At 36.4% G+C, this 24,707-nt stretch overlaps 1 protein-coding gene and 1 non-coding gene across 13 annotated transcripts; both read left to right on the top strand.

The window, feature by feature from the left end:
• The first annotated feature begins 1,044 nt into the window (after positions 1-1,044).
• LOC140811532 (uncharacterized) lies at positions 1,045-10,166 on the top strand. 12 transcript variants are annotated; one of them, XR_012113481.1, is made up of 7 exons: positions 1,045-1,443; positions 6,350-6,484; positions 6,632-6,689; positions 7,108-7,361; positions 7,882-8,104; positions 8,691-8,909; positions 9,634-10,162. XR_012113481.1 is itself a non-coding variant. In XM_073169469.1 (5 exons), exons 1-5 carry the CDS (start codon positions 1,094-1,096, stop codon positions 7,940-7,942), a joined length of 858 nt encoding a protein of 285 aa, XP_073025570.1. In that variant the 5' UTR covers positions 1,045-1,093; the 3' UTR covers positions 7,943-10,166. The 12 variants fall into 12 exon arrangements, 1 of the variants encoding a protein (XP_073025570.1); XR_012113485.1 differs by having other exon boundaries at positions 8,811-8,909; positions 9,634-10,161; XR_012113483.1 differs by having other exon boundaries at positions 8,811-8,916; positions 9,634-10,161.
• LOC140813408 (small nucleolar RNA snoR104) lies at positions 9,071-9,190 on the top strand. The gene has a single exon (XR_012113942.1). It is a non-coding gene; the product is annotated as a small nucleolar RNA snoR104 (small nucleolar RNA).
• Positions 10,167-24,707: the final 14,541 nt, after the last annotated feature.

The raw sequence follows: 24,707 nt of genomic DNA, 5'->3' as shown, positions 1-24,707 counted from the left end.
AAATGAATTGTGAATATTTAGAATGATGCAAGAATGAAATTCATTCATTACTAGAAAAATATTTAATAAAACCTTCCCAATCTCTTGGTCATGTACTGCTTTTTATGTTAATAAATATTCTTAACAGGAAAGAGGAGTTCCCAGATTAGTAATAAATTATAAACCCCTTAATAAGGTTTTAAAATGGATTAGGCATCCTATTCCTAATAAAAAAGATTTATTAGATAGATTAGTGCATGCAATTATATTATCAAATTTTGATTTAAAATCAGGATTTTGGCATATTCAAATAAAAGAATCTGATATATATAAAACTACTTTTAATGTTTCAATAGGACATTATGAATGGACAATTATGCTATTTGACCTTAAAAATGCCCCTTCAGAATTTCGAATATATCTCAGAATATTTATGAGTCAGAATCTTGAAAGGACTCATAGAGGCTTTTTCCTTTTCTTGTTGAATTTTTTTCCTTCATTTGATGAAGAGTTTCAGAGCCATAAAGCTTTCCAGTTGCTGGATCTTCTCTTCATAATTTATCCCAAAATTTAGTAGTGCTAACTCTCCATAGGCAAGAGATACCTTCATCAGTATAAACAAATTCTGGTTGTCATCTCCAGATCAATGAAATTCCAAATTCCATAAAGAATAGAGATAGAGATTTTCCATCTATCCAATGTTCAGAAAAGAGTTTTTTAATACTTGGGGAAACATTTAGCCAAGTATTCTAAATTTTTAGAATTTAACGTAATATAAGAGTTTTTGTTTAGAACATAAGGTAAAAAGATGAACCAGGAAATGGTAAACACAAGGTTCGAGTTTAACCAGGAAAAATAAATTCATGTTATAGCACTTCAGCCTGCTTAGCCGAGAAATGGTGTTTAAGGCGTTTATGAGTATTTTTTATGAATTTATGATTCAATGGGATCTCGGTAAAATGCTTTGTTGTTTAATTAATTCCTAGAAAATAATTTTTTTTAATTATTTTTGAATTTTTTTTAATTTTTAAATTAATGATAAAAAAACCCCAAAAGCCCTCTAAATCAACTAGATAACGAAGAATGGAAAATCGCCCAAATTTCCATTGACACGATGCATCCTCGCAGCAGGAAATCGATTCTGAAGCGAATCGCCGACGCAGTTTTAGGAAAATCCTGTCCGATTTGCCTATGCCAAGTGGAAATTCGATCCGCGGTCGTTCTCCGGTGCATGCACGCCTACTGTATCGGGTGCATCTCTAGATGGAGCGAATTGAAACGCAGCTGCCCTCTCTGCAACGCGCGTTTCAGTTATTGGTTCTGTAAAATCAACTTTCATAACAACACGTTCGGCGAACAGAGACTATTGCCTTTGGGAAGCGGAGAAGCGGTCCATTCAACCTATCGCGATCGACGGGATGGCTTGTCACGGAGACGGAGATCTGAATTTTTCCAACTGCAAAGGTTCTTTTTTGATTTGTTGATGCGAATCGTCCAAGCTTTGTTAACATTCTTAGTACTTTTTTTAGATATTGATGAGGGGAAAATTCCAGGGGCTTTAGGAAACCAATTTTATAGAGCTCCATTATTTTAGTTTTTGTGCCTGAGGAATTTTTATCTGGTTGTTTAGCAACTATGAGTATTAGAAATGAAATCAAATGGAACTTGCAAGAAAAACTCCATTGAATGTGTGCAAGGGTTTACAGAGAAGATGAATTGAGATCTGAAATCTAAATAGTAACTACAATTTGCTATCTATTTATACCAAACAGTAAGGAAGAAGCGTTTCTCTATTTTAACGTCTAATATTCCCCCTCAAGATGGGGAATGTATGTTTTCAATTCCCATCTTGACCAACAGTGCTTGAAATCTAGCTGGAAGGAGTGCTTTAGTGAACAAATCTCCAAGTTGTAACTGCGAGGCAACATGTAGAGCTTTGATGAACGTGACAGTCAATTTCAATATGCTTTGTGCGTTCATGGAACACAGGGTTGGATGCTATATGAATGGCAGCTTGATTGTCGCAAAATAGTGTCAACGGTGTGTCAACAATACTGCGCAGGTCTTTGAGCAAGGAAATCATCCATACTGCTTCACAAGTGGCATTTGCCATGGATCTGTACTCGGCTTCAGCGGACGATTTTGATACGGTATGTTGCTTCTTTGATTTCCATGAAACTAACGAGCTGCCAAGCATCACACAACTTCCAGAAACTGATCGACGTGAATCTGGACAAGCAGCCCAATCAGAATCCGAAACACATGCAATCTGACTTCAGACTTGGAGCTTTAAAACAGGCCCTGTCCCGCCGTTCCCTTGACATATCTCAAAATAGAATATAGAGATTGTAAATGAGTAGATCTTGGGGCAGAAACAAACTGGTTAACTTGTTTACTGAATAAACCAAATTTGGATGGGTGATAAGTAGCTTTTCCACGAGCTTACGATACACGGAGGGATCTGTTAACAACTCACCATCATGACTAAGTTTTGAATTAGCATCCATGGGAGTAGTTCGTGGTTTACTCCCAATAAGACCGGCTTTAGTGAGCAATTGAAGAGCATAATGGCGTTACACACACGCGCACACACACACACACACACACACACACACATATATATATATATATATGACCTCAATGCCCAAGAAGTACTTCAAGTCACCCAAGTCTTTTAGCTTGAATTGCATGTTCAGGAAGGCTTTCAAACTCTCAGCTTCAGTTGTATCATTTGTTACAATTACTATATAATCCACACAGACTAATAGGGCCAAAAACATGTCACCATGTGTGCGAACAAACAATGAATTGTCCGCATGGGATTGAACAAAACCAAACTTGAGCAGGTTGGAAGAAAACTTAGCTAACCATTGTCGAGAAGTTTGTTTGAGTCCGTAAAGAGATTTTTGTAGCTTACAAACAGCATCAAAGACCATCCTCGAACAGCGGCAAACGCTAGCAAAGTTCGAACAATGACTAACTTTGCAACTGGTGAAAAAGTTTCAAAGTAATCCACACCTTCTTGTTGAGTATACCTTTTTGCTACTAACCGTGCTTTATATCGTTCTAGAGTCCCATCCGCCAGAAACTTGTCTTTGTAGACCCACTTAAAACCACTGCTTCCCGGATGTAAAGAACCAAGTATCATTGCTCTCTAAAGCACGCAACTCATCAGACATGGCCTGATGCCACTCCGGATGTTGAACAACCTGAGAAAGGGCGTGAGGCTCATGAATGGAGAAAATGTTGTTGATAAAAATTCGATAAGGAGTAGATAGTCTATAGGTGCTAAGGACTGAAGATAGGGGGTGGACAGTAGATGGATTGGTTGATGACGAGGAAGTAGCATAGCAATGATAGTCACGTTAGTGGCTAGGCTTGGTGGATACTCTTTTGGAACGAGTTTGGGGAAGTTGGTCGGAAGAAGAACCAAGAGACGTTAATGACAAATCAATATGGGCAGGAAAAACATTTTCAGAAAAGAAATGCAAAGAAGAATCAGGAGGAGCAGATTGATCTGCGAAAAGGAAGATTTGTTCATGAAAAACACATCCTGAGATATATAAACTTCATTAGTATCAATGTTGAGAAGTTTATTAGTCATATAACCTGGAGGATATCCAAGGAATACGGACTTGGTGGCTCGGGGAGAAAATTTAGAACGTTGACTCAAAAGAGTGGAACCATAACAAAGGCACCCAATTGATTTAAGGCGGAGATAAGAAGGGAGTTTCTTGAACAATAACTCAAAAGGACTTTTGTTGGAAATGCGGGAAGAAGGGGTCCGGTTGATAAGATACACTGCAGTTAGCACACAATCACTCCAATAGACCAAAGGAACATTTATGAAACAACGAAGCTCGGGCTACATTCAAGATGTGTTGATGTTTACATTCCACGATAGAGTTTTGTTGTGGTCGTTCAACGCCAGAATGATAGGACACAATCCCCTCGGACTTAGGTGGAAAAATTAAATTCCGGGGCATTGTCAGATCAAACATCTTTGACCTTGGAACCAAATTGAGTCTGCACCAGTTTGCAAAACTCAGGAAAAATTCCTAAAACATCAGACTTTGTTTTCATCAAATAAACCCAAGTGTAACGTGTATGGTTATCAACAATGGTATTAAAGTACTTGTATCCTTCAACACTCAAAGAGTGAAAGGGACCCTAAACATCATTGTGAATCAATACAAAAGGAGTATCACAAGTTAGATGGTTGGAAGTAAATGACAATCTCTTTTGATTAGCTAAATGACAAATAAAGCAATCAAAAATATCATTTTGATTTATTGAATTGCTTTGAAGTAAAGTTCCTAGCACAAATAATCTAGGTAAAGATGGATGCCCCATTCTATAGTGCCACAATTTGCTTTGAGGAAGAAAAACATTACAAATCGCAGGGAGTATGCTGGAGTTTTTCAGAACATAAAGGTTACCTACACGACTACCCATCCCAATCCTCCTGTCCTTGATGATGTCTTGAATGATACAAGAATCAGAAGAAAAAGACACATAACATTTTAGATGCTCGGTCAAAGAGCTGATGGAAATAAGATTGAAATGAAACTGATGAACAAAGAGGACATTCTCTAGCACCAAGTCAGGAGATAGGAACACAGATCTTATATGTGTTGCTGCCACTGTAGAATTGTTAGGTAGCGTGACAGTGGAATTTGTGGCTTTGTACGATTGGAAATATGCCAGAGAACAACAAATATGATGTGTTGCCCCCTGTTTCAAGAACCCAATGATTATTTAGAATGGATGAATCACAAAGGGATAATGAAGAAATACCACTGAGGCAAGATGCAGATGGTTCAAGCTGTTTGGAATCCATTGTGGTGCCATAGCCAAGCTGTGGTTGAGTACTCAAGAAGGCAAGGAGCTGCTTGCATTGCTCAGGACTTGGTGAATCATGTACATTGCTGATCGAGTCCGATTGTGAATTTGATTGAGTTTCAGCAGCCCTGAGATGATTTGCATGAACCTTGGATGCAGGTGGCTTCTGTTTGTATTTTGGGTGACTAGATGGATATCCATGCACTTGGTAGCACTTATCAATGGTATGACCCGGATAGTGACATCCAGAACATTTTATATGATATGATTTTCCACCTTTACCATATGAAAATCCTTTACAGCAGTAGTACTCGGATTTGGGGATAGGAGTGAGGTGCGATCCAATGATGAACCAGAAATGTCAGTGTATGGATCGTTGACGTTCCTTTTGAAACACTAATGAACAAATCTTCGATATGGCACGAATCAGATCCATCATCAAAACTTAAGCATGGATCTGAGCATACGATTCATTCAACCCCGTCAAAAACTGCATAACACAATCTTGATTTTGGTACTTCACCCAATCCTTTATAGAACCACAACTACACACCGATACTGGTTGGAAATCCTTTAATTCATACCATAATGTCCTCAAACGAGTGTAGTAAGTACTAACATCCATTGAACCTTGCTATAAACCTGTTAATAGCTTTTTGATTTGAAAAATCCGAGGTGCATTACTTTGATGAAACCTTTCACAGAGATCGATCCAAACTTCGTGTGTGGTGCATGAGGTTGTCTGCTAATTCCCGTCTAGCAGCAGTAAGCAGCCATGAAATCACCATGCTATTACATCTGATCCATGAACCATACAACAAATCTTCAAGAGGAGGATGCATAAACCTACCATCGACGAAACCAAGCTTGTTTTTAGCGGTGAGTGTCATAGACATTGCATGATTCCAGGTATTGTAATTGTTTCTTGCTAGTGAGTGAGATATGAGTACGAGACCAGGATGATCGCCATTTTGGAGAAAATATATGCTGCTCGAATCATCGAGAACAACTCGCCCACTCTGAGAATTCGAAGCTTGGACGTGTGATGCATTAGGTTTCACCATTGCTGAATTTTAATTCTCTGATACCATATTAGAAATGAAATCAAATGGAACTTGCTAGCAAAACTCCGTTGAATATGTGCAAGGTTTTACAGAGAAGATGAATTGAGATCTGAAATCTAAATAGTAACTACCACTAGCTATCTATTTATACCAAAACAGTAAGGAAGAAGTGTGTTTCTCTATTCTAACGTCTAATAATGAGGAAAATGAATTTTTCGTTCACCATGTTGATGTTGAGAGGTAAAAAAAATATTTTTTCTTAGTTATTGTTGTTTTTTCTCAATTTTTGATAGTTGATATAAATGCGGAAAATGATGTTCGTTATATCTGATCAGCTTTTTTTATATTTTTGTTACTCTGATTATTTACTTTCTTCACTTGTTATTCATTTATTCTTCCTTACCTTTTTTTGTTGGCATACTTGTGTATGGTTGATTCAGTTGCTCTACCAAATTGTTGTTTAGGTTAATTAGAAATTCCAGACAACAGTCAAGTAGACTGTCACAAAATAAGCAGTTGCCAAATAGAAGATCTTTTGGGCATGTAAATGATGAAGGGGTTGATGTTATACATGAAAGAATCAAACAATGGCGTGCCAGGTATTGTATTGCCGCTTAAGACCAAACTTTTAATTGCTTCCTTGATTTGGCAGAGATGCCATATTTTAAGTATTTTCTTGAAAGTCAGTTACTGGATTATTCAGATTAGCTCCAAAATAAAGGTGTGTTCATTTGATTTTATTTCAGCATCTATGAAAAGCGGTTGTGGGCAGTTCCTTCTCCTACGAAGAGTGGTCTAATGCAGGTTTACTTGCTAATGACATGTTATTTGTTTGGTATGGACTATTCACTTTGTATGTTGATTAGTGATTCTGATATGCAAAGAGGGCATTAGTGAAGTTAAAATTTAAGTCTGATGGAGTGAAGCAGAATCATTAGTCCTCAATTTTCCTGAAAGTGGAAGTAGCTCGATTGAATGAACACTTTTGTCAGGTCCTATTCATTGTGGAGAACTAGCATACTAATTGTTAAAAGAACGTCGTATCGGTGACTATACAGTTGCTTAAAATGCTCTTTCAACTTGAGGTACATGGGTATTGTCCCTTCTAGTAGGAGAATGTGAACTAATTAAGGAATCTGAGGAGATAAGGTGTCTCATAGAATTGAGACATACTTGTTATGTACCTAGACTTAGGATAATGTTCCTATTTTCAAATTTGCAGCGAATTCTGGGAAGCACTGAATCAAAAGAAATGATATTAAGGAGGATAGAACCATGGATACAAAGGGAACTGCAAGCTATTCTTAAAGATCCTGATCCCACTGTCATCGTACATGTTGCCACCTCGCTTTTCATCTCAAGATACGAGAAGAAAACTGACAACTTTCGAGGGCCAGTAGGTGTTGAATCTGATTCTCTCGCACCCTTGCGACCTTTTCTTCATGAGCATGCAGATTTGTTTTGGCATGAACTTAGGTACACAGACTTGATATTCTTATCTACTTGTTATCGTACTAAATTTTCAGAGTCTGCACTCTTGCATGCGTAACCGGAGTTGCGATCTTGTGGGATTCACTTTAGAATTTGATACCCCTGTTAGACCTCAATAATAGACTCTATCCCCAAGTGGATTCACAAGTCTTTCCTGATTCTTCTCGACCGTGTAGAACAATGATAACATTCCGTTTTGGCCATCACGTCTTTGGTAGGCACAACCTCATGCCTGCAAACATCAATGCACAACTATTTGTGACACAACTAGGTGCATCTTATTACCTCTCCATTCAACCCGTGCTAGCCCCAGAGCCTGGTGGTGTAGCTTTGGCGTGGCTCTCTGATGTTATGTTTTGCCCCATTGTGTGAACCTAATTTATCCTTAAATTTGCAGATGCCACTCATAATTACTCATGATAATAAATTTAGACCGTTCTTATGGGAAGTCGGTGATACGGGTGTTTGTGACCATGTTCTGATGGAATAATGAAAATTTTTGCAGATGCTTTGCAGAAAGCTCGTTTTCCCTGGAAGCATATGATAAGGTGGTAGAGTATAAGTGACTCAACCTAGAGGATGACTTTTATGATCTTAGTGCTGTCTGATGATTGAAGTAAATGATTCTTTCCGTTCCAAGATTCTATACCTGTCTTCAATCTTGGATTGAGATGTGGTAAGTTCAGTTGCAGCCTGCAGGAAGACTAAAGGAAATGAAACTTTAAAGGGTGAGGACTCCAACTCTTACTATGCGTATGGATTGTTAATGTGGGTTGTTATATAGCTTTTGATTCTGTTTGGCAGTCTTCATTCATAAGAATGCGTCTCATAGAATTTGATACCAACTTCCTTTGGTGCATCTGATACTCAAATAACCAGAGGAAACTTGGTTCAACTTGAGTATTTTCCATCTATACAATGCCAACACTTATGATCCTTGTGCACTGTTAGTTAATACTCTCCTTTACCAGGAATATGTACTCATAAATTTGGATTCTACATGATACTTTGTGTAAATTTCTTGGAAGTTTTTGTATTTAGTGGTGTCATTGTGTTGGGGGTCGCTATGTAGTTTGTTTTACGTAAAGCTCCCTATTTTTGTTGATAATTTGGCTAGAAACGCTTTAACTGATGTTTGCCTATATTTTCCTCACTGTTGATAAAGATAAGAACGTACAACTGAGCAAGCAATTGTTTCCTTAATTCCCAGATGGTACATTGGTAGTCGATAGAGGCATAGACCATCTTTGGTTTCCTCTCTCCTATATATGCATGGGGATAAATTGACTAATTATTGTTCCCTTTATTTATTAGTTTCTTGGAGGGAAATAAAACTATTTGTACTTCATGCTTCTCGTTACACGCACCTATTTTAGCGGCAGTGCTCGAAAGATGGATAATGCAAGTTTTATTGACTTTTTTATGGCTCTGGAGAATGAAGACACCCAGAATAATTCAATATATTTGTGTCGGTATTATTATCTTAGTGGAAGGTGCTTTCTCATGTCAGCTCACAGCTGATAAATGGGCATTGTTCAGGGTAAGTTGTGTTTTTCAATTTTACATTCTCCACATCTATGTTTGTGACCCTTTTATGTACAGTCTTTTCTGGCATCAAAGTCCTCTGCTGATCAATGTTTAAAAAGTGGTTAAAATCTAAGAGGTTTTTTTTTTTATTTGGCGGAAGAAAAGAAGGGTAACATCAAGAACACCGAATGTTTCCTGATAGACTCTTCCAACAAAAACTTCTGGAATTTCCTACTTGTGGCCCTTGAGAAAAGGCTACAAGTCTCAATTTGTTGCCTGATACACAAACCATTTGACTCGAAACTCATGTTCGTGTTACAATTGGCTCCATAGCATAATACCTGCAGCAATTTTTGTTTTCGGTTTTGATTTTGAATTTTCTTGTGGACATTCTATGGTGCATATTGTGCCCTTTTTCTGGCGTCCGTATCATAGTTGGATTCCTCGTTTGCTAATTTCTTGTGGTATACCACAATGATCCAGTGGCTGAGAATCCTTTCATATTTTGGTTGATTGTTAGACTTGCATTAGGCCCCATGGCTTATGATATGAACAACTGCATTCAGGCGACGAGGTCTAGTCACAAATTGGTCGGCCTAATATATGCATGAATTTTCCTCCAGAGATCTATGTTATTGCATGAGCGATATGGAAGGTGTGGTGGACCACACTTTGGTGCAGTTTCTTGTTAATTTGTACCATATCACCTTCTGTTTCGTGAATGGAACAGGTCGCAAACCAGAAATGGATGAGGGAAGGAACTATGAGATGTGCATCAAGGATGTAAGAGATGGAACATCGGATTTGGTGAAGCTATCTGATTCATGAAAAGTGACACCTGCTAATCTATTGGTTTGCAACAAGGCTGCACCACGACGAGCATACTCACAATGTGGGACTGAAGGCAAAACATTCTTCAGGACGGGGGGAACAAGATGAGTGATTTCTAAGCAACAACTTGTAATATAACTGCTCAAGAAATCGGATGTGAAATTGTTCAAAATGACCATTTCTTTTTTGTCAAATTGCCAATTTAAGTATCAATAGTGGGAGCCATTGAACCTCACCTGGATATACGTGGATTCCTCACTTGTTTTGGGTGTGTAGTTATGTTCAAATGGGTGTCGGAATATTGGTAAAGCGATGTGATTTCTTCTTGCTTCTAGTCCCATCTCATTCATAATTCATTACAAAGGTCACACATGGCCAATTTGCTTGATTTTGATTTAAAATCAAGTGATATCTGAATTATATTTTGAATATGTGTATTTGATTCAATATTTACGTCCATATTCTAACCGACAGTGGCGCCCCTGAAAACTTCAATTATTACATGCAATTCAAATTTCAAATTAAAATTTGAGTGTGCAAGTTATATTATCGGTATTTTTCAGTTCAATAAATAACATATAAACTTGATTCATTTTTCATCAAAAACTTCTTTAATATCAATTCTCGTATATTCAACTTTATATCTTTATTATATATATATATATATATATATATATATATATATCATTTTATTAATTACATACAATTTATGTTTTAGTTTGTAAAAAATAATAATATATTCATAATTATTCCAGTTCATATTAGAATTTTTTTTCTTTGCAAAATATTTAATAAAAGTTTCAAGTGCATCACATAAAAGCAAGAGTAAAGATAACTGACAAATCTCGATATCAATATTGATGATAACGAGTTTACTAACGAGGATACATTAGCTATATTTGATATCCAAGAAAGTGCAAACACCAAAGTTTAGATCTACTCCTTTACTTAAATCACTAATTTTCATTAAGCATTTCCAAAAGATTACACTTTCATCCGGAGAAATGTGTACGCTGTTAGAGTAGGTGCTTAACGGACCAACTTGTGCTGTGGACTTCATTGGCTCTAATGTAAAAATAATCTTTATTTTATGATTTATCCAATTATGACAATTTACTTTATCTGCATACTAATGCAAACTGCATAGGTAAAACCTTTGAATATACTAAAAGTACCATGAGTTCTGTCTCACAATGTATGATCGTGAAACTCATTAGAAAGTGCATTGTACATTCTAAACAGATTCATAGTCGAATCAACAGCTTAAAATAAGATAAATGTCACTTGAACTTGAGACTAGCATATTTGATTTAAACTTCATGTTTCATTGGCAAGGGCATGGAGATGTCAATTCATAAAGATTAGTGATCATTTAATGATGTACGAAAAAACTCTTACTCGGACTGTCCAAGTGATTCTCACTTATTGAATGTAATAGTCTGTGGCTATTGTTGTACACCATTAGTCATTTGACCCGAGATTACGTAGAAGCTCTACGTACTTGCATGTACTTTTATCTATTTACCGACTGCATTGAGGGTCATCAGGTGACGAGGTTGGGTGTAATTTCAAAATACATAGGAGCAAATGCATTGTGGCCGGGAATTCACTGTTTGCCTACAGGTGAAGATATCTTATGTGATCTAATGAGTTAATAGTGCTAGGAGTCTCTGGCCAGAGCAAGACATGTGCTTCAGGGAAATGTATTTTCCTACTTGCACATATCATGTTATGTTATTACTTAAAGATACATAATATCGTTAACAAATTCAAATGCAACTCTCGATATACCAATGATTGCAGATTCGATCAGGATATACGAGTTAAAGGGATTGTACCGTACTGTACAATAACCATAACTTAAGGTTCTTCCAGGCACTATCAGTGATATCTAGGGGATCATGGAACGATGTTACTAGACTCTCTAATCATGATCCGACAGGTACAATCATACTTGAGTTCTGACATTCTTAATCAAGGGGTTGATGAAAAGAATGAAGTTAATCAGGGTAAGCCTGAATAAAAATAAATGTTATTTTGAATCAAAATAAGTTATGAATCCACGGCTAGCAATATCCTTGAATAATTGAGAGTCATACAAATATCGAACTCTATGTTCTCGTTAAGAAAGTTAAGTTCAAAGAGTTGATTTTGACAACTATAATTTGATAGAGATCAAACAAACTGTTTATAAGTTGATTCTGTATATCGGAAGTTGTGGAAGTAAGCTCAACTGCTAATTAAGTGAGGATAGTGGAACTGTTTTTGTGAGTTTTGGTGAAGGAGTTCACAAAACTGACAACTGCCAAAAATAGATTAGTGAAAATTTTGACATTCTAAATTTTCAGTTCTCATTAAACGAACAAGATCTGTACCCTCGGTACATCAACGCTGATTGATCTTCGATTGAGACCCAATTAGATGATCAAAATGAGGGATATCCTTTATAAAGGATTTATAAGAAGGACTATCTCCGATTAAAATCCAGAATATTTTATATTCAACGTTAAATACGTGAAGATAACAATTCTAAACATCCTATGAATGTTTTAAATCATATGATGCACAAGAAAAGTTTTGAACGTTGAAACTAAAAATTTTAAACTTCCGCTATGCCTTGAGTGCGAGAAAACGGTACTCTAACAAGCACAATGCAAATATTGCTCTGTATCGTTTAAATTTCAAAGAGGTGGCAGTTATGGTTTGTTGCAGCGAAACATAGAGACGAATCATCCATTGGAATTTTGTAATGATCCTTCTCAAAAACAAATATCAAGATTTGCTTCTTCCGACAGAGGTACCAAATCTCAACTATTTAAATATTCAGATACACAATTAAGATAATCAATGGCTAGATTTTTTTTGTTGAACATCTTTTTTTAAGTATTGCATCTAGATTTAGTTTTAAAGATTTATGTCATGAGTCTTAACAACCTGCCGTAATTCGTGTTTCACGAACTACAATCACTCGAACACTTAGGAGATTAGTTCGTGAAAAAAGAACTAATTAAAGAATTTTCTAATTTACAAAATAAGCTTTCTATATGTTCCAATATTTGGAGTGACCACTAGAACACCCATTTTTATATGAGAGTTACTTGTCACAAGATTGATAGTTCAAGGTCAAGTAAAAAAATATTAATTACATATCAAGTGTTTGAAACGCATACTGCAAAAAACATTTCTCAGTTGATATGTTATATTTTGGAAGAATATGAGATAGGATCGGTTATCACACTAAGAGTGTTTAGAAGGGGGGGTTGAATAAACACTCACACTTAAAATTGTTCTTTAAGAATATTTGAGTTCAGTTTAGTGACAAACTGAAACTCGGAATCTTGTTGGTCAATAAAAATCAGTTAAACTGGAGTAGTTGCGGAAAGTAACTGACTGAAAGATAGAATACAAAACTGAAAGAAATATGCGAGAGTTGTTTCTGGATGTTCGGAGAATTTAATTACTCCTACGTCACCCCTTCTATCACAAGGATATGATATTTACTAAAAGACTTTGATCAAGTACAACACTTGTACAGACCTACTTCAGTTTGGACTTACAACTGCCAAAACTGAAACTCTTAGTTATACACAATGTTTTCAGTACGTAACTGATATTAGCACAATTGAGTCTAACAACTTTTAGAGAGTGCTAATAAGCTCAGATTGTAGCCTTGATTGCTACGAGTAATTCAAATGAGAGTGAGCTAAGATTTTGACAGAGTAACAACAAGCTTAAGATTGAATGATTGTCTCAGTTTTTCTGCTGTTCTTCAGTTATATTTATACTTCATTTTCAACGGTAACTGTGATATGTATTTGAATTCTAGTATCCGTTGATTGCCACTTCATCATTCCTTGGGCAATGTTCTCTTCATTGATTGTGATAAAGCGTCTTAATTGCAATAGCCGCAACACATTGTTCTATGCTGTAATGATTGAAGTGCGAAGTTCTTATAATCTGTTATGTTTCCTTTGTTCTTTCCCGAGACGTCTTCAGTCGAGAAACTGATCAGTTGATCAGTTTGCCTTATATCATTGTATCGACTTGCTTCAGTTGCCGAATTTGCTTGTGCGCATCAGTTGATTCATATTTTGTTAATCGATTGATTTATGTTTTGTCAAACTCCAGAATCTAGTTTCCAACAATTTCCCCCTTTATGGTGTTTGACAAAACCAAGTGATTTAAGATCAAATAACTGAGCTCTTTGTAGATTACGCAACTGAATTATAAAATAACTGGGTTCCTTGTAGATAACATAACATCTGAGAATATAATATCTGGATTAAATCTTCTTTAGTTGCTTTGTCCTTCCCCCTTTTTGTCAAATACCTCCATTTTATCTGACAGCTTTCGGACGTCAATGGATAGAAGTTTTACATCTGCTGCGAGGCTTGAAGCGACAGTTGTGAAGGAAGTTTGAAGTGATGCTATTCGATTAGAAACAGAGGTTTCCAGTCGCTCAACTCTCTGACTGATTACATTCTGAGTTGTAAAGAATGATCCAACTAGCCCTTGCTTCATTTCTTGCACAGTCTTGCTAAGAGAGTCCATGTTGGCTTGAAGATTGTTTAGTTTTGCTGAGTCAAATTCAATCGAAGAATCTAATTTGACAGAATGCGACAGCTGTTCGTGTTGAATTTTCTTGATTTCAGCTATCATCTGCTGCATGCTGTACTGTATGTTCTGAATTTCTTCAAGAACAGTATCCATTTCTGTAGATTGAATTGATGGTTGCTGGTTGGGTGTATCTGAATGCTTTGATGGTTGTCCAAAAAGAACTAATGCTTGATTAGTTTCCATTGTTCCAACTGTAGATTGAGTTGGAATGTTTTCTTGAATTTGAGATGAAGATGGTTGATTTTGATCAAATAATGGTCTGTTTGCCTGAATGATGGAGATGGATGGTTCATGCATAGAGGCTTCCTGTGGAGGATTAACTGGACTTTGTTCTTGCTCTTTTGATTGAGTGAGCAACTGACTTTCTTTATGTTCAGCAGTTTCTGGGTCTGATGGTTTGCTTGTTCGTCAGTTTGAACAACTTGTTCAGCAGAACTTTCTGACTGAACAGGTACTTCAGTTTGAGCTTTAGTTTGAGCAGATATAACTTTTTCATCAATGAGTGACTCAGTTGGAGCTTCAGATGATATTTTAATATCTTGCTCTGGTTGTTCAGATGACTGAGCAACTGAGTCATACTGAGCTTCTAATGCAACAGCTTGAATGATTTCATCGATGTTTGCCAAGGATAGTTCTTCTTCAGAGTATAACTGTTGTTCTTTCTGAGAAGATTGAGGTATTTCTTGAACTGGGTTTTCAGTTGACTGTGGTGGAGATGGTTCTTTCTGTGGAGAGAAGGATAAATCTTTTTCAGAATTTGAGTTGAAAGGTTTTTCATGAATAACCAGTTCCTGATCTTCTTCCCAAAATCTTATTTCCCTTTGCAGGCTACTAAGATCTGCGTCCAGTTGAGTGAACACAACTCTATCATTGTATGCGGTTGGACTTGTTGGATGGTAGTTGGACTTCAGCTGTGCTACCATTCTTGCTAACTTTTTGACGCGAATCTGATCAAAGAAGTATTTCTGCCTTTCTAATGCTTGTGAGATTGTAGCAGCTTTGACTACTTTCATCACAATTGCTTCTAATTTGATGAACTTTTTCAGTTGAGATCTATGCTTCAGTTCTTTGACAAAGATTTCTGTTCTGAAGCTTTTCCAACGGTCAAAAGATTTTAATTGTGATGTGGCAAATGCATTGACCTGTTCCCAAGCAAGGTCAATGTGTGTTTGAATCACATTGGATGGCCGGGGTTCTTCAACTAGCTGTCCTTTTCCTTTGTCAGTTGAAAGAGTGTGAAGAAGATCCATTCCTGAGTGTGTTGATTGCACTGGTTCCCTTAATATTATACCTTTAGATCTGGCCCTTGGCAAGATGGTAGGGTGATTCACAAGGGTTAATGGGGCTTTAACTTTAGCTGTTGTCTTGGCTTTGGTAACTGGTTCATCAGGTGAGAGTACCTGCAAGGGTATGACTTGAATGGGTTGTTGATCAGCTGATCGAATAACTTCCATTGTTGTTGTTGTTTTGGTTCTTTTAGTCCTTGGTCTTTTTACAAGCCTAGGTGAAGGAGTTTTCTCTGTGTCTGATTCACTGAGAATCAGTTTTCTTTTTGCTGTTTTGACCTTCGTAACTGGTGATGGTTCAACTTCCAGTTTGGTCCTTGATACCAAGACGTTTTTGGCAGTAAAAACTTTGAATTTTGATGATATTTCAGCATTTTCAGCTACTAAACCTTTCAGTTTTAACAGATAACTGATCTGGATAGCAAAGCCACATGATTGTTTGGATGACTTGAGCATATTCTTCAAGATGTTAAACAGAATACATCTCCAATTTACTTTCTTTTCACTCATGATTATGGTCATTACCTGGAATTTTTCGAGTGTAAGAGCAGCATAAGAACCGGCTTTTGCTAATATTCCCTTTGCTACGATATCAGCTAGCAACTGAATTTCTGGTTTCAGTTCCTTCTTTGGATCGGAAACCTTGATTTTTTGTCCATCAGCAGATAATCGGGATTGCATTTCTTCAATGTCCTGAGTTTTCACTTCAGAAAAATTCACATAACCATCAGTTGGTAAAGAAAAGATTTCTCCGAAAGATTCCTCAGAAAGACGTAACAACTGATCATTGATAGTCACAGATATAGTGTCATTATTAGTGATAAATCCTTTTCTGTAGAATTCGTTGACCTCTTTGAGATATATCTTCTGGGAAGATTGTCCTAAGAACTTCCTGAGATCCTGCTGATTCAAGCTTTAGAAATACATCCTTAATATCTGTTTTTTGAATCGATAGAACGGAGTTAAAATCGATGACCATTGCATTCAATATATGAGCAGGAATTTGAGTTGCCATTGATAGCTGAGTGATTTCCTGTCGAGACAAAAATTATAGATTTGCTTTGAGAATAGAATAATCGTGAATGTAAGGAAGACGAACTGAATCAAAGCGGGTAAAGTACTTTTGTTTGTGACTGTTTGAATTATTGGACACGTGTCAGTCCAGGAAAAATTTTGAATAAAAAATGTGTGTACGTGTGCTGTAAGCGTGTGTACAATTTTGAACGGTTAAAAATGTGTCCACGTTATAATCTGAAATTCATCATGATTTGGCAGACAGTCACGTCATTTGATTTGGAATATAATAGATTTAATTAATTAACTTATATGAGAAGATTAGTGAAATTGTCAACTGATCGATCAGTTAGTGAAGCTGAGTCCTTTCAGTTGAGAATACACTAACAACTGTCTTCTCAGTTAAACTCTTAAACCACCATTCCCCCTAAATAAATGCGTTAAAATAAAATAATGCTGATTAATTAAGAAAATCTTGAGGCTTAGTAGAGTAATCGTCATTTAAGGAAGTGTCTTTTCATTTTCCTCGTCTTGACCTATAAATAAAAGTAGAGGAGTTAGTCACAAGTATCAGAAAAAAATGGAAGGAGTAAGCAGTTCAAACGTCTCTCCACTTTCGCTTGAATTTGAAAAAGCTGCCATAAAGGACAAGGTTTTTTATGCCAGTCTTCCCTATTGGGAAGAGTTACAGGAGCTGGAGCTTCTGTACAATTCTGGGAGGGTTACCACTTTCAGGCGGATGGCCCAGCTGAGAGAGGTGCGAAGGCACTTAAATATTTCTATAGAGGTGGATGCTTTCAAGGAAGGCCATCTCTATGAGCTGATGCTTCGCAAGGAGCTGGAGATCCTTAACGGCATTGCTTCTTCTCACAGCTTCTCCAAGACTTCTTCCTCAGCTTTGGCTGTTTGGATGATGATGTGGATAGCTAGTGTTGAAGAAACTTATCAACATGTTGTTTTCTACAAAATTTATGGATAAATAAAATGTTTATTTTGATAATGCGTCATTTTTCTTTATTTCTGCACATAATGATCTGTGTGAAATTCATCAGTTGTAAACTTATGAGCAAACAAGAAAAAGCAGTTGTGATAAGTAAACAAGTGAACTGTTAAGAAACTAATTATCATAAATTTATTATGAACTGATACTATTTAAACGGCTGTTAATGAAAATCAAACTGGTGTCAGTTGATAATGAACAACTGATAACTTAAAAGTCCTCGGTATATGTGAAAGCCTCTTTAATTGGCTTGAGACTCTTCAGCTTCTCCAACGTCTTTTTCCTATAAATAAGATGATAGTGATTAGAGTGTGATGCAATATCAGTTCAAAATATTTCAATATGTCCGATTCTGATACATGCAGCAGCACTCATGTCCATGTGACTGAGCAATCAGCTCCTCATTTAGCAGATATCAAAAGAAAAATGGAAAGATATGTCCTGCAGAAGGTGTTGACAACATGGGAGAAAATTCATGAAATGAAGAGGGTTAATGACAGTGGTGCTATTCCTACGCGTGCTCAGGAGGCAAGAGCACTGAAGTATCTTGCACGTTTTGAAGTTAGGCATGTTAGAGATTTTGTTGAAGACAATTGTCTTTTGGAGGCGTTGTTGTGGAAGGAGTGGCATGTTGTTGATAAGATTTCGAAATCTAGGGCATTTGCTAGAGTTCGAATTTATGAATTAAATGATTGGGTTAGAGCATGGCTTGATTCAGTTGATGCCATGATATGTTCTGTAAACTGGAAACGTTGGTATGCGTAATAAAATGTTATTTTCGATTTGTTGTGTTCTTATTTTCTGCATATAATTCTGTTAGTGAAGCAAAATTAATAATTTCTAAGACAACTCAATTAAGCCAAGTATATTTCTAAAATAAGAAAACTTAGCCTCGGGTAATGGTTTTGTGAAGATGTCAGCTGCTTGCTGTTCAGTTGAAATATATTCTAGTCGAATATCCTTCTTCAATGCATGATCCCTGATAAAGTGATGCCTGACATCTATATGCTTGGTCCTTGAGTGAAGAACTAGATTATAAGTAATGGCAATTGTGCTTGTATTATCACAAAATATGGGCGATTCAGTTGACTTGACTCCATAATCCTTCAGTTGTTGCTGAATCCAAATCAGTTGTGCACAGCAGCTACCAGCAGCAAGATATTCTGCTTCAGTAGTTGATGTAGCTATAGATGTCTGTTTCTTGCTGAACCAAGAGATCAGTCTATCTCCTAAGAACTAACAAGATCCACTTGTACTTTTGCGATCAAGCTTACATCCTGCATAATCTGCATCTGAGTATCCAACTAAATTGAAGGTGGAGTCTTTGGAATACCTTAATCCAACATTTTGTGTATCTTTAAGATATCTCAGAATTCTTTTGGCTGCTGAGAAATGTGATTGCTTAGGGTTTGCTTGAAATCTGGCACACATACAGACAGCAAAAACAATATCAGGGCGACTGCTGTTAGGTATAGCAATGAACCTATTAATCCTCTGTATAATGTCGCTTCTACTGATATTCCCCCTTCGTCAATGTCTAGTTTAACTGCTGAGCTCATGGGAGTTGTTGCTGCTGAACATGATTCCATACCAAATTTCTTTAGCAGCTCCTTTGTATATTTTGTTTGACTAATGAATATACCAGTTTCCAGTTGCTTCACTTGCAGTCCAAGAAAGAATGTCAGTTCACCCATCATACTCATTTCAAATTTATCCTGCATTAACTTAGCAAACTTTTCACACAATTTGGGGTTAGTTGACCCAAAAATTATATCATCAACATAAATATGAACTAATAAGATATGATTATTTTTAGTAAATTTGAATAAGGTCTTATCAACTGATCCAACTGAAAAGTCATGATCAGTTAGGAATTTTGAAAGAGTTTCGTACCAAGCCCTGGGAGCTTGTTTAAGACCATATAATGCTTTATTCAAATAGTACACATGATCAGGAAATTTGTGGTTTACAAAACCTGGAGGTTGTTCGACATATACTTCTTCTTGTAACTGACCATTTAGGAATGCACTTTTCACATCCATTTGATAAACTTTGAAGTTTTTGTGAGATGCATAAGCAAGAAATATTCTGATTGCTTCCAATCTTGCAACTGAAGCATACGTCTCATCGTAGTCAATTCCTTCTTCTTGGCTATATCCTTGTGCTACTAGTCTAGCTTTGTTGCGTATAACTGAGCCATCCTCATTTAGCTTATTCCTGTACACCCATTTTGTTCCTATAATGGTTTTTGAAATTGGTCTTGGAACTAAGTTCCAGACGTTATTTTGAATGAACTGATTCAGCTCTTCTTGCATAGCATTTACCTAGTTAGGATCAGCAAGAGCTTCATCAGTTTTCTTTTGTTCGACATATACTTCTTCTTGTAACTGACCATTTAGGAATGCACTTTTCACATCCATTTGATAAACTTTGAAGTTTTTGTGAGATGCATAAGCAAGAAATATTCTGATTGCTTCCAATCTTGCAACTGGAGCATACGTCTCATCGTAGTCAATTCCTTCTTCTTGGCTATATCCTTGTGCTACTAGTCTAGCTTTGTTGCGTATAACTGAGCCATCCTCATTTAGCTTATTCCTGTACACCCATTTTGTTCCTATAATGGTTTTTGAAATTGATCTTGGAACTAAGTTCCAGACGTTATTGTGAGTGAACTGATTCAGCTCTTCTTGCATAGCATTTACCTAGTTAGGATCAGCAAGAGCTTCATCAGTTTTCTTTGGTTCCAGTTGTGAGACGAAGGCTGAGTGAATAAATAAATTTAACATTTGATTGCGAGTTCTTACAGGATCAGATGGATTTCCTATTACTAGATGAGGTGGATGTGACTTTTTCCATCTGTATTCTGTATTTGTTGCATCAGAAACTTCTTCAGTTGACATCTGAGTGCAATTTTCAGTTTCATTTAATGTCTCAACAGCTGGTATTTGAATGTTATCAGTTTCCTTTAATAACTGATTGTTGTCATTGACTTCCTGCTCATTTAATTGATCTAAAATCTCTGGTTCTTGTGTTTGGAAGATGTCTTGATTGTTATGACTTTCATCTTTATCATCATCGTCCAAACTTATATCTGTCAATCGATCAGCTAGCTCAACTTGATCAGTTGGCTTATCAGTTAGTACAGTTTCATCAAAATTAACATGCGCAGATTCTTCAACATTTAAAGTTTACTTATTAAAGACTCTATAAGCTATACTAACTGATGAATATCCAAGGAAAATTCCTTCCGCACATTTGGCATCAAATGCTTTTAAGTAATTTTTACCATTATCATGAATAAAGCATCTACAGCCAAATATTTTGAAATAGGTGATTATACTTTTTCTTCCATGCCAGAGCTCATATGGTGTTTTCATATGATTCTTATTAATCATCGATCTGTTCTGAGTATAACACGCAGTGTTTACTGCCTCTGCCCAAAATCTTTGAGAAATCCCAGAATCAGCAAGCATTGTTCTAGCAGCTTCTTTTAGGGTCCGATTTATTCTCTCAGCTACACCGTTTTGCTGAGGAGTTCTTGCTGCTGAGAGCTCATGCTTGATTCCAGCATTTTCTAGAAAATTTGAAAGTGTTTGATTGATTAATTTAGTTCCTCGATCAGATCTGATTCGATCAATCCCAACTGATTTTTCATTTAAAAGTCTTTTGAAGAGTTTAATCAGTTGTGCAGCCGTATGGTCTTTGGATTTTAGAAATATAACCCAAGTAAATCTTGAAAAATCATCTACGAACACCAGGGTGTATTTCATTCCCCCTCAGCTCATGACTGGAATTGGACCAAAGAGATCCATGTGCAATAGTTCTAAGCATCGGGATGAAGATTTACAGCCCTTGTTTTTGAAAGAAGATCGTACTTGTTTTCCATACTGACATGCTGAGCAAAGTTTTTCTTTTGAAAAATTTATTTTGGGCAAACCAGTTACAAGTTCATGTTTACTCAGATAAGCAATGGATTTAAAGTTTAAATGATTTAATCTTTTATGCCATAACCAGTTTTGAGATGAATTTGAAGCAATGAAGCAAACTGGTGCATGAGGCTGTTCATTCCAACTGACTTTATATGTTTTTCCACATCGTTTGCCAGTTAGTATGATTTCATCAGTTGATGTTTTAACTGAGCATGAGTTTTTATCAAATTGTACCAAAAATCCATTTGTCGCATAACTGACTTATACTAATCAAGTTATACTTTAGATTTTCTACCAATAATACATCTTTAATAGTAAAGTTACCATGGATAATCTTACCCTTACCCACGGTTTTACCTTTGGAATTATCTCCGAAACTGATGTTTGGACCACTATATTTGGTCAGTTGAGATAGCATACTTGCATCTCCTGTCATATGTCGTGAGCATCCGCTGTCCAAATACCATATTGAATTTTTATCTGTACCTGTTACCTGCAAGCACATACATAATATGATTTGGTACCCATATCTATTTGGGTCCACGACTTATTAGTCCCTTTGGAATCCATACTTGGATTAGTCTAACTGTCTTTCCAGTAGCTGTGTTCCAAATTGTTTTTCTCGGCTTCTGTGTGTTAGGTGTGTGTTGTATAGATGACACAGTATGCATTTTGACTTGGTTCGACTGATTGTTTAGTCTGTATCTTTTCTGGACTGGTTTGCAGTTGTGATAATTCGAATAGTTATTTGAACGATTCCTTCCAAACATTTTTGATGACTGACTTACTGAGTCAGTAGAGATTTTTGGACTGTAACCAACTCCATGTCTTTTGCCCTTATACATATTCTCAATGGATTGTTCATTCATTTTGCTAGGCTCAAATTTTTCTTGATCTACTGTTGATCTGACAAATTGAATGTACTTTCCTTTGTTTACCGTCAACTATGGTTGTGTATCTTTTGAAAGTGTTACTCCTTGATTACTGAACCCTAAACCAGTTTTGTCAGAAACTGATTTTTGAGAATTATGCATCTCATTCAATGCAGTAGACGACTTATTCCAAGATTGAATGAGTTCAGTCGGTTTTGAATTTTCAAGGATCAATTTCTGGATCAGTGACCGATCTTTCTTTTTCTCCGCTTTTAGCTCAGCAATTTTCCTTCTTAGACTCAACTCATCAACTGATTCATCAGTTTTGGTTTTGTTGTCTATGGGATCATTTTGCCTTGATTTCATTTCCTCAAATGATGATGCAAGTTTCTGGTATTCATTTACCATATCATGCAATGTCAAAATGAGTTCTTCTCTTGTAAAATCAATTGAACTAAAATCAAATACCTGTTGACTTGTAGATTCTTCTTCAGCATCATTTGCCATTAGACATTTGACTTCCTCTTCATCACTTGAGTTATATGAGCTTTCTGGTTCTGATTCATCACTATCAGTTTCTGCCCATTTGGATTTGTTTTCTTCTGCTAATAGAACTTCGTATTTCTTTCTGTTGGTTTTCTTATCATCTCTGGGCCTTCTCTTATGCTCATATGGTTTCTTTCTTCTTTCAGTTGATCCTTGACTGTCTTTTTTAGGTTTAGGACAGTCTGCAATGTAATGACCTGTTTTGCCACAATTGTAGCAAGCATTTGTTTCTTCTTTTGAATTATTTTTCTGGTATTGCTTCTGAAAGTTTCCTTGGTTCTTTCTCATGAACCTCCCGAACTTTTTGATGAATAATGACATTGCATCATTGCTTAACTGATCAGCAGATTTCTCAGCTGAACTGCTTGATTCAGTTCTGACAGCTGCTAAGGCAGTTGTAGTTGTAGGAGTAGATGGTTCTCCTTCTCTGTTCTGCATTTCAAATTCATAAGCTTTTAAATCAGTAAATAGTTCATGAATTTCGATCTGGTTCAAGTCTTTTGATTCTCTCATAGCCATAGTTTTGACGTCCCATTCCTTTGGAAGACCTCTCATTACTTTTAATGCAACCTCTTTGTTAGTGTTCACTTTTCCGAGTGCATTTAATTCATTTACAATACTGCTCACCCTTTCATCATACTCATTCATTGACTCTCCAACCTTCATTTTGATATTGTCAAATTTCTGGACAGCAACAAATAGTTTATTTTCTTTTGTTTGGTCATTTCCTTCATATAACTGAATCAACTTCTCCCAAATTTCTTTTGCTGTTTTGCACATCTTTATTTTGTTGAAGGTTTCTTTATCCAGTGTTTTGTATAGAGTATCTTTGGCCACATTGTCAAGATTGGCTTTTCTCTTGTCCTCAGTTGTCCACTCTTCTCTGGGCTTCTGAATTCTCTGTGGTGCCCCTTCAGTTATGGCTATTGCTGTGTTTGCTTTCAGAATCTTCATGGGTTCGTCTGTTATGACAAACCACATATCATCATCTTGTGCAGCTAAGTGAGCTTGCATTCTGATTTTCCAGTCATCAAAATCTTCTCTTGAGAACATAGGAATTTTATTGAAAGAAGTCATGCTAACAGATTTATAGATCAGAGGTATTCAAAAACAAGATTCAACTGCTCTGATACCACTTGATATGATCGGTTATCACACTAAGAGTGTTTAGAGGGGGGGGGGGGGTTGAATAAACACTCACACTTAAAATTGTTCTTTAAGAATATTTGAGTTCAGTTTAGTGACAAACTGAAACTCGGAATCTTGTTGGTCAATAATAATCAGTTAAACTGGAGTAGTTGTGGAAAGTAACTGAGTGAAAGATAGAATACAAAACTGAAAGAAATATGCGAGAGTTGTTTCTGGATGTTCGGAGAATTTAATTACTCCTACGTCACCCCTTCTATCTCAAGGATATGATATTTACTAAAAGACTTTGATCAAGTACAACACTTGTACAGACCCACTTCAGTTTGGACTTACAACTGCCAAAACTGAAACTCTTAGTTATACACAATGTTTTCAGTACGTAACTGATATTAGCACAATTGAGTCTAACAACTTTTAGAAAGTGCTAATAAGCTCAGATTGTAGCCTTGATTGCTACGAGTAATTCAAATGAGAGTGAGCTAAGATTTTAACAGAGTAACAGCAAGCTTAAGATTGAATGTTTGTCTCTGTTTTTCTGCTGTTCTTCAGTTATATTTATA

This window comes from Primulina eburnea, chromosome 14, assembly GCF_022965805.1.
Source record: "Primulina eburnea isolate SZY01 chromosome 14, ASM2296580v1, whole genome shotgun sequence".
Taxonomy (NCBI): Eukaryota; Viridiplantae; Streptophyta; class Magnoliopsida; order Lamiales; family Gesneriaceae; genus Primulina; species Primulina eburnea.
This window is presented reverse-complemented; position numbering and strand designations above follow the sequence as displayed.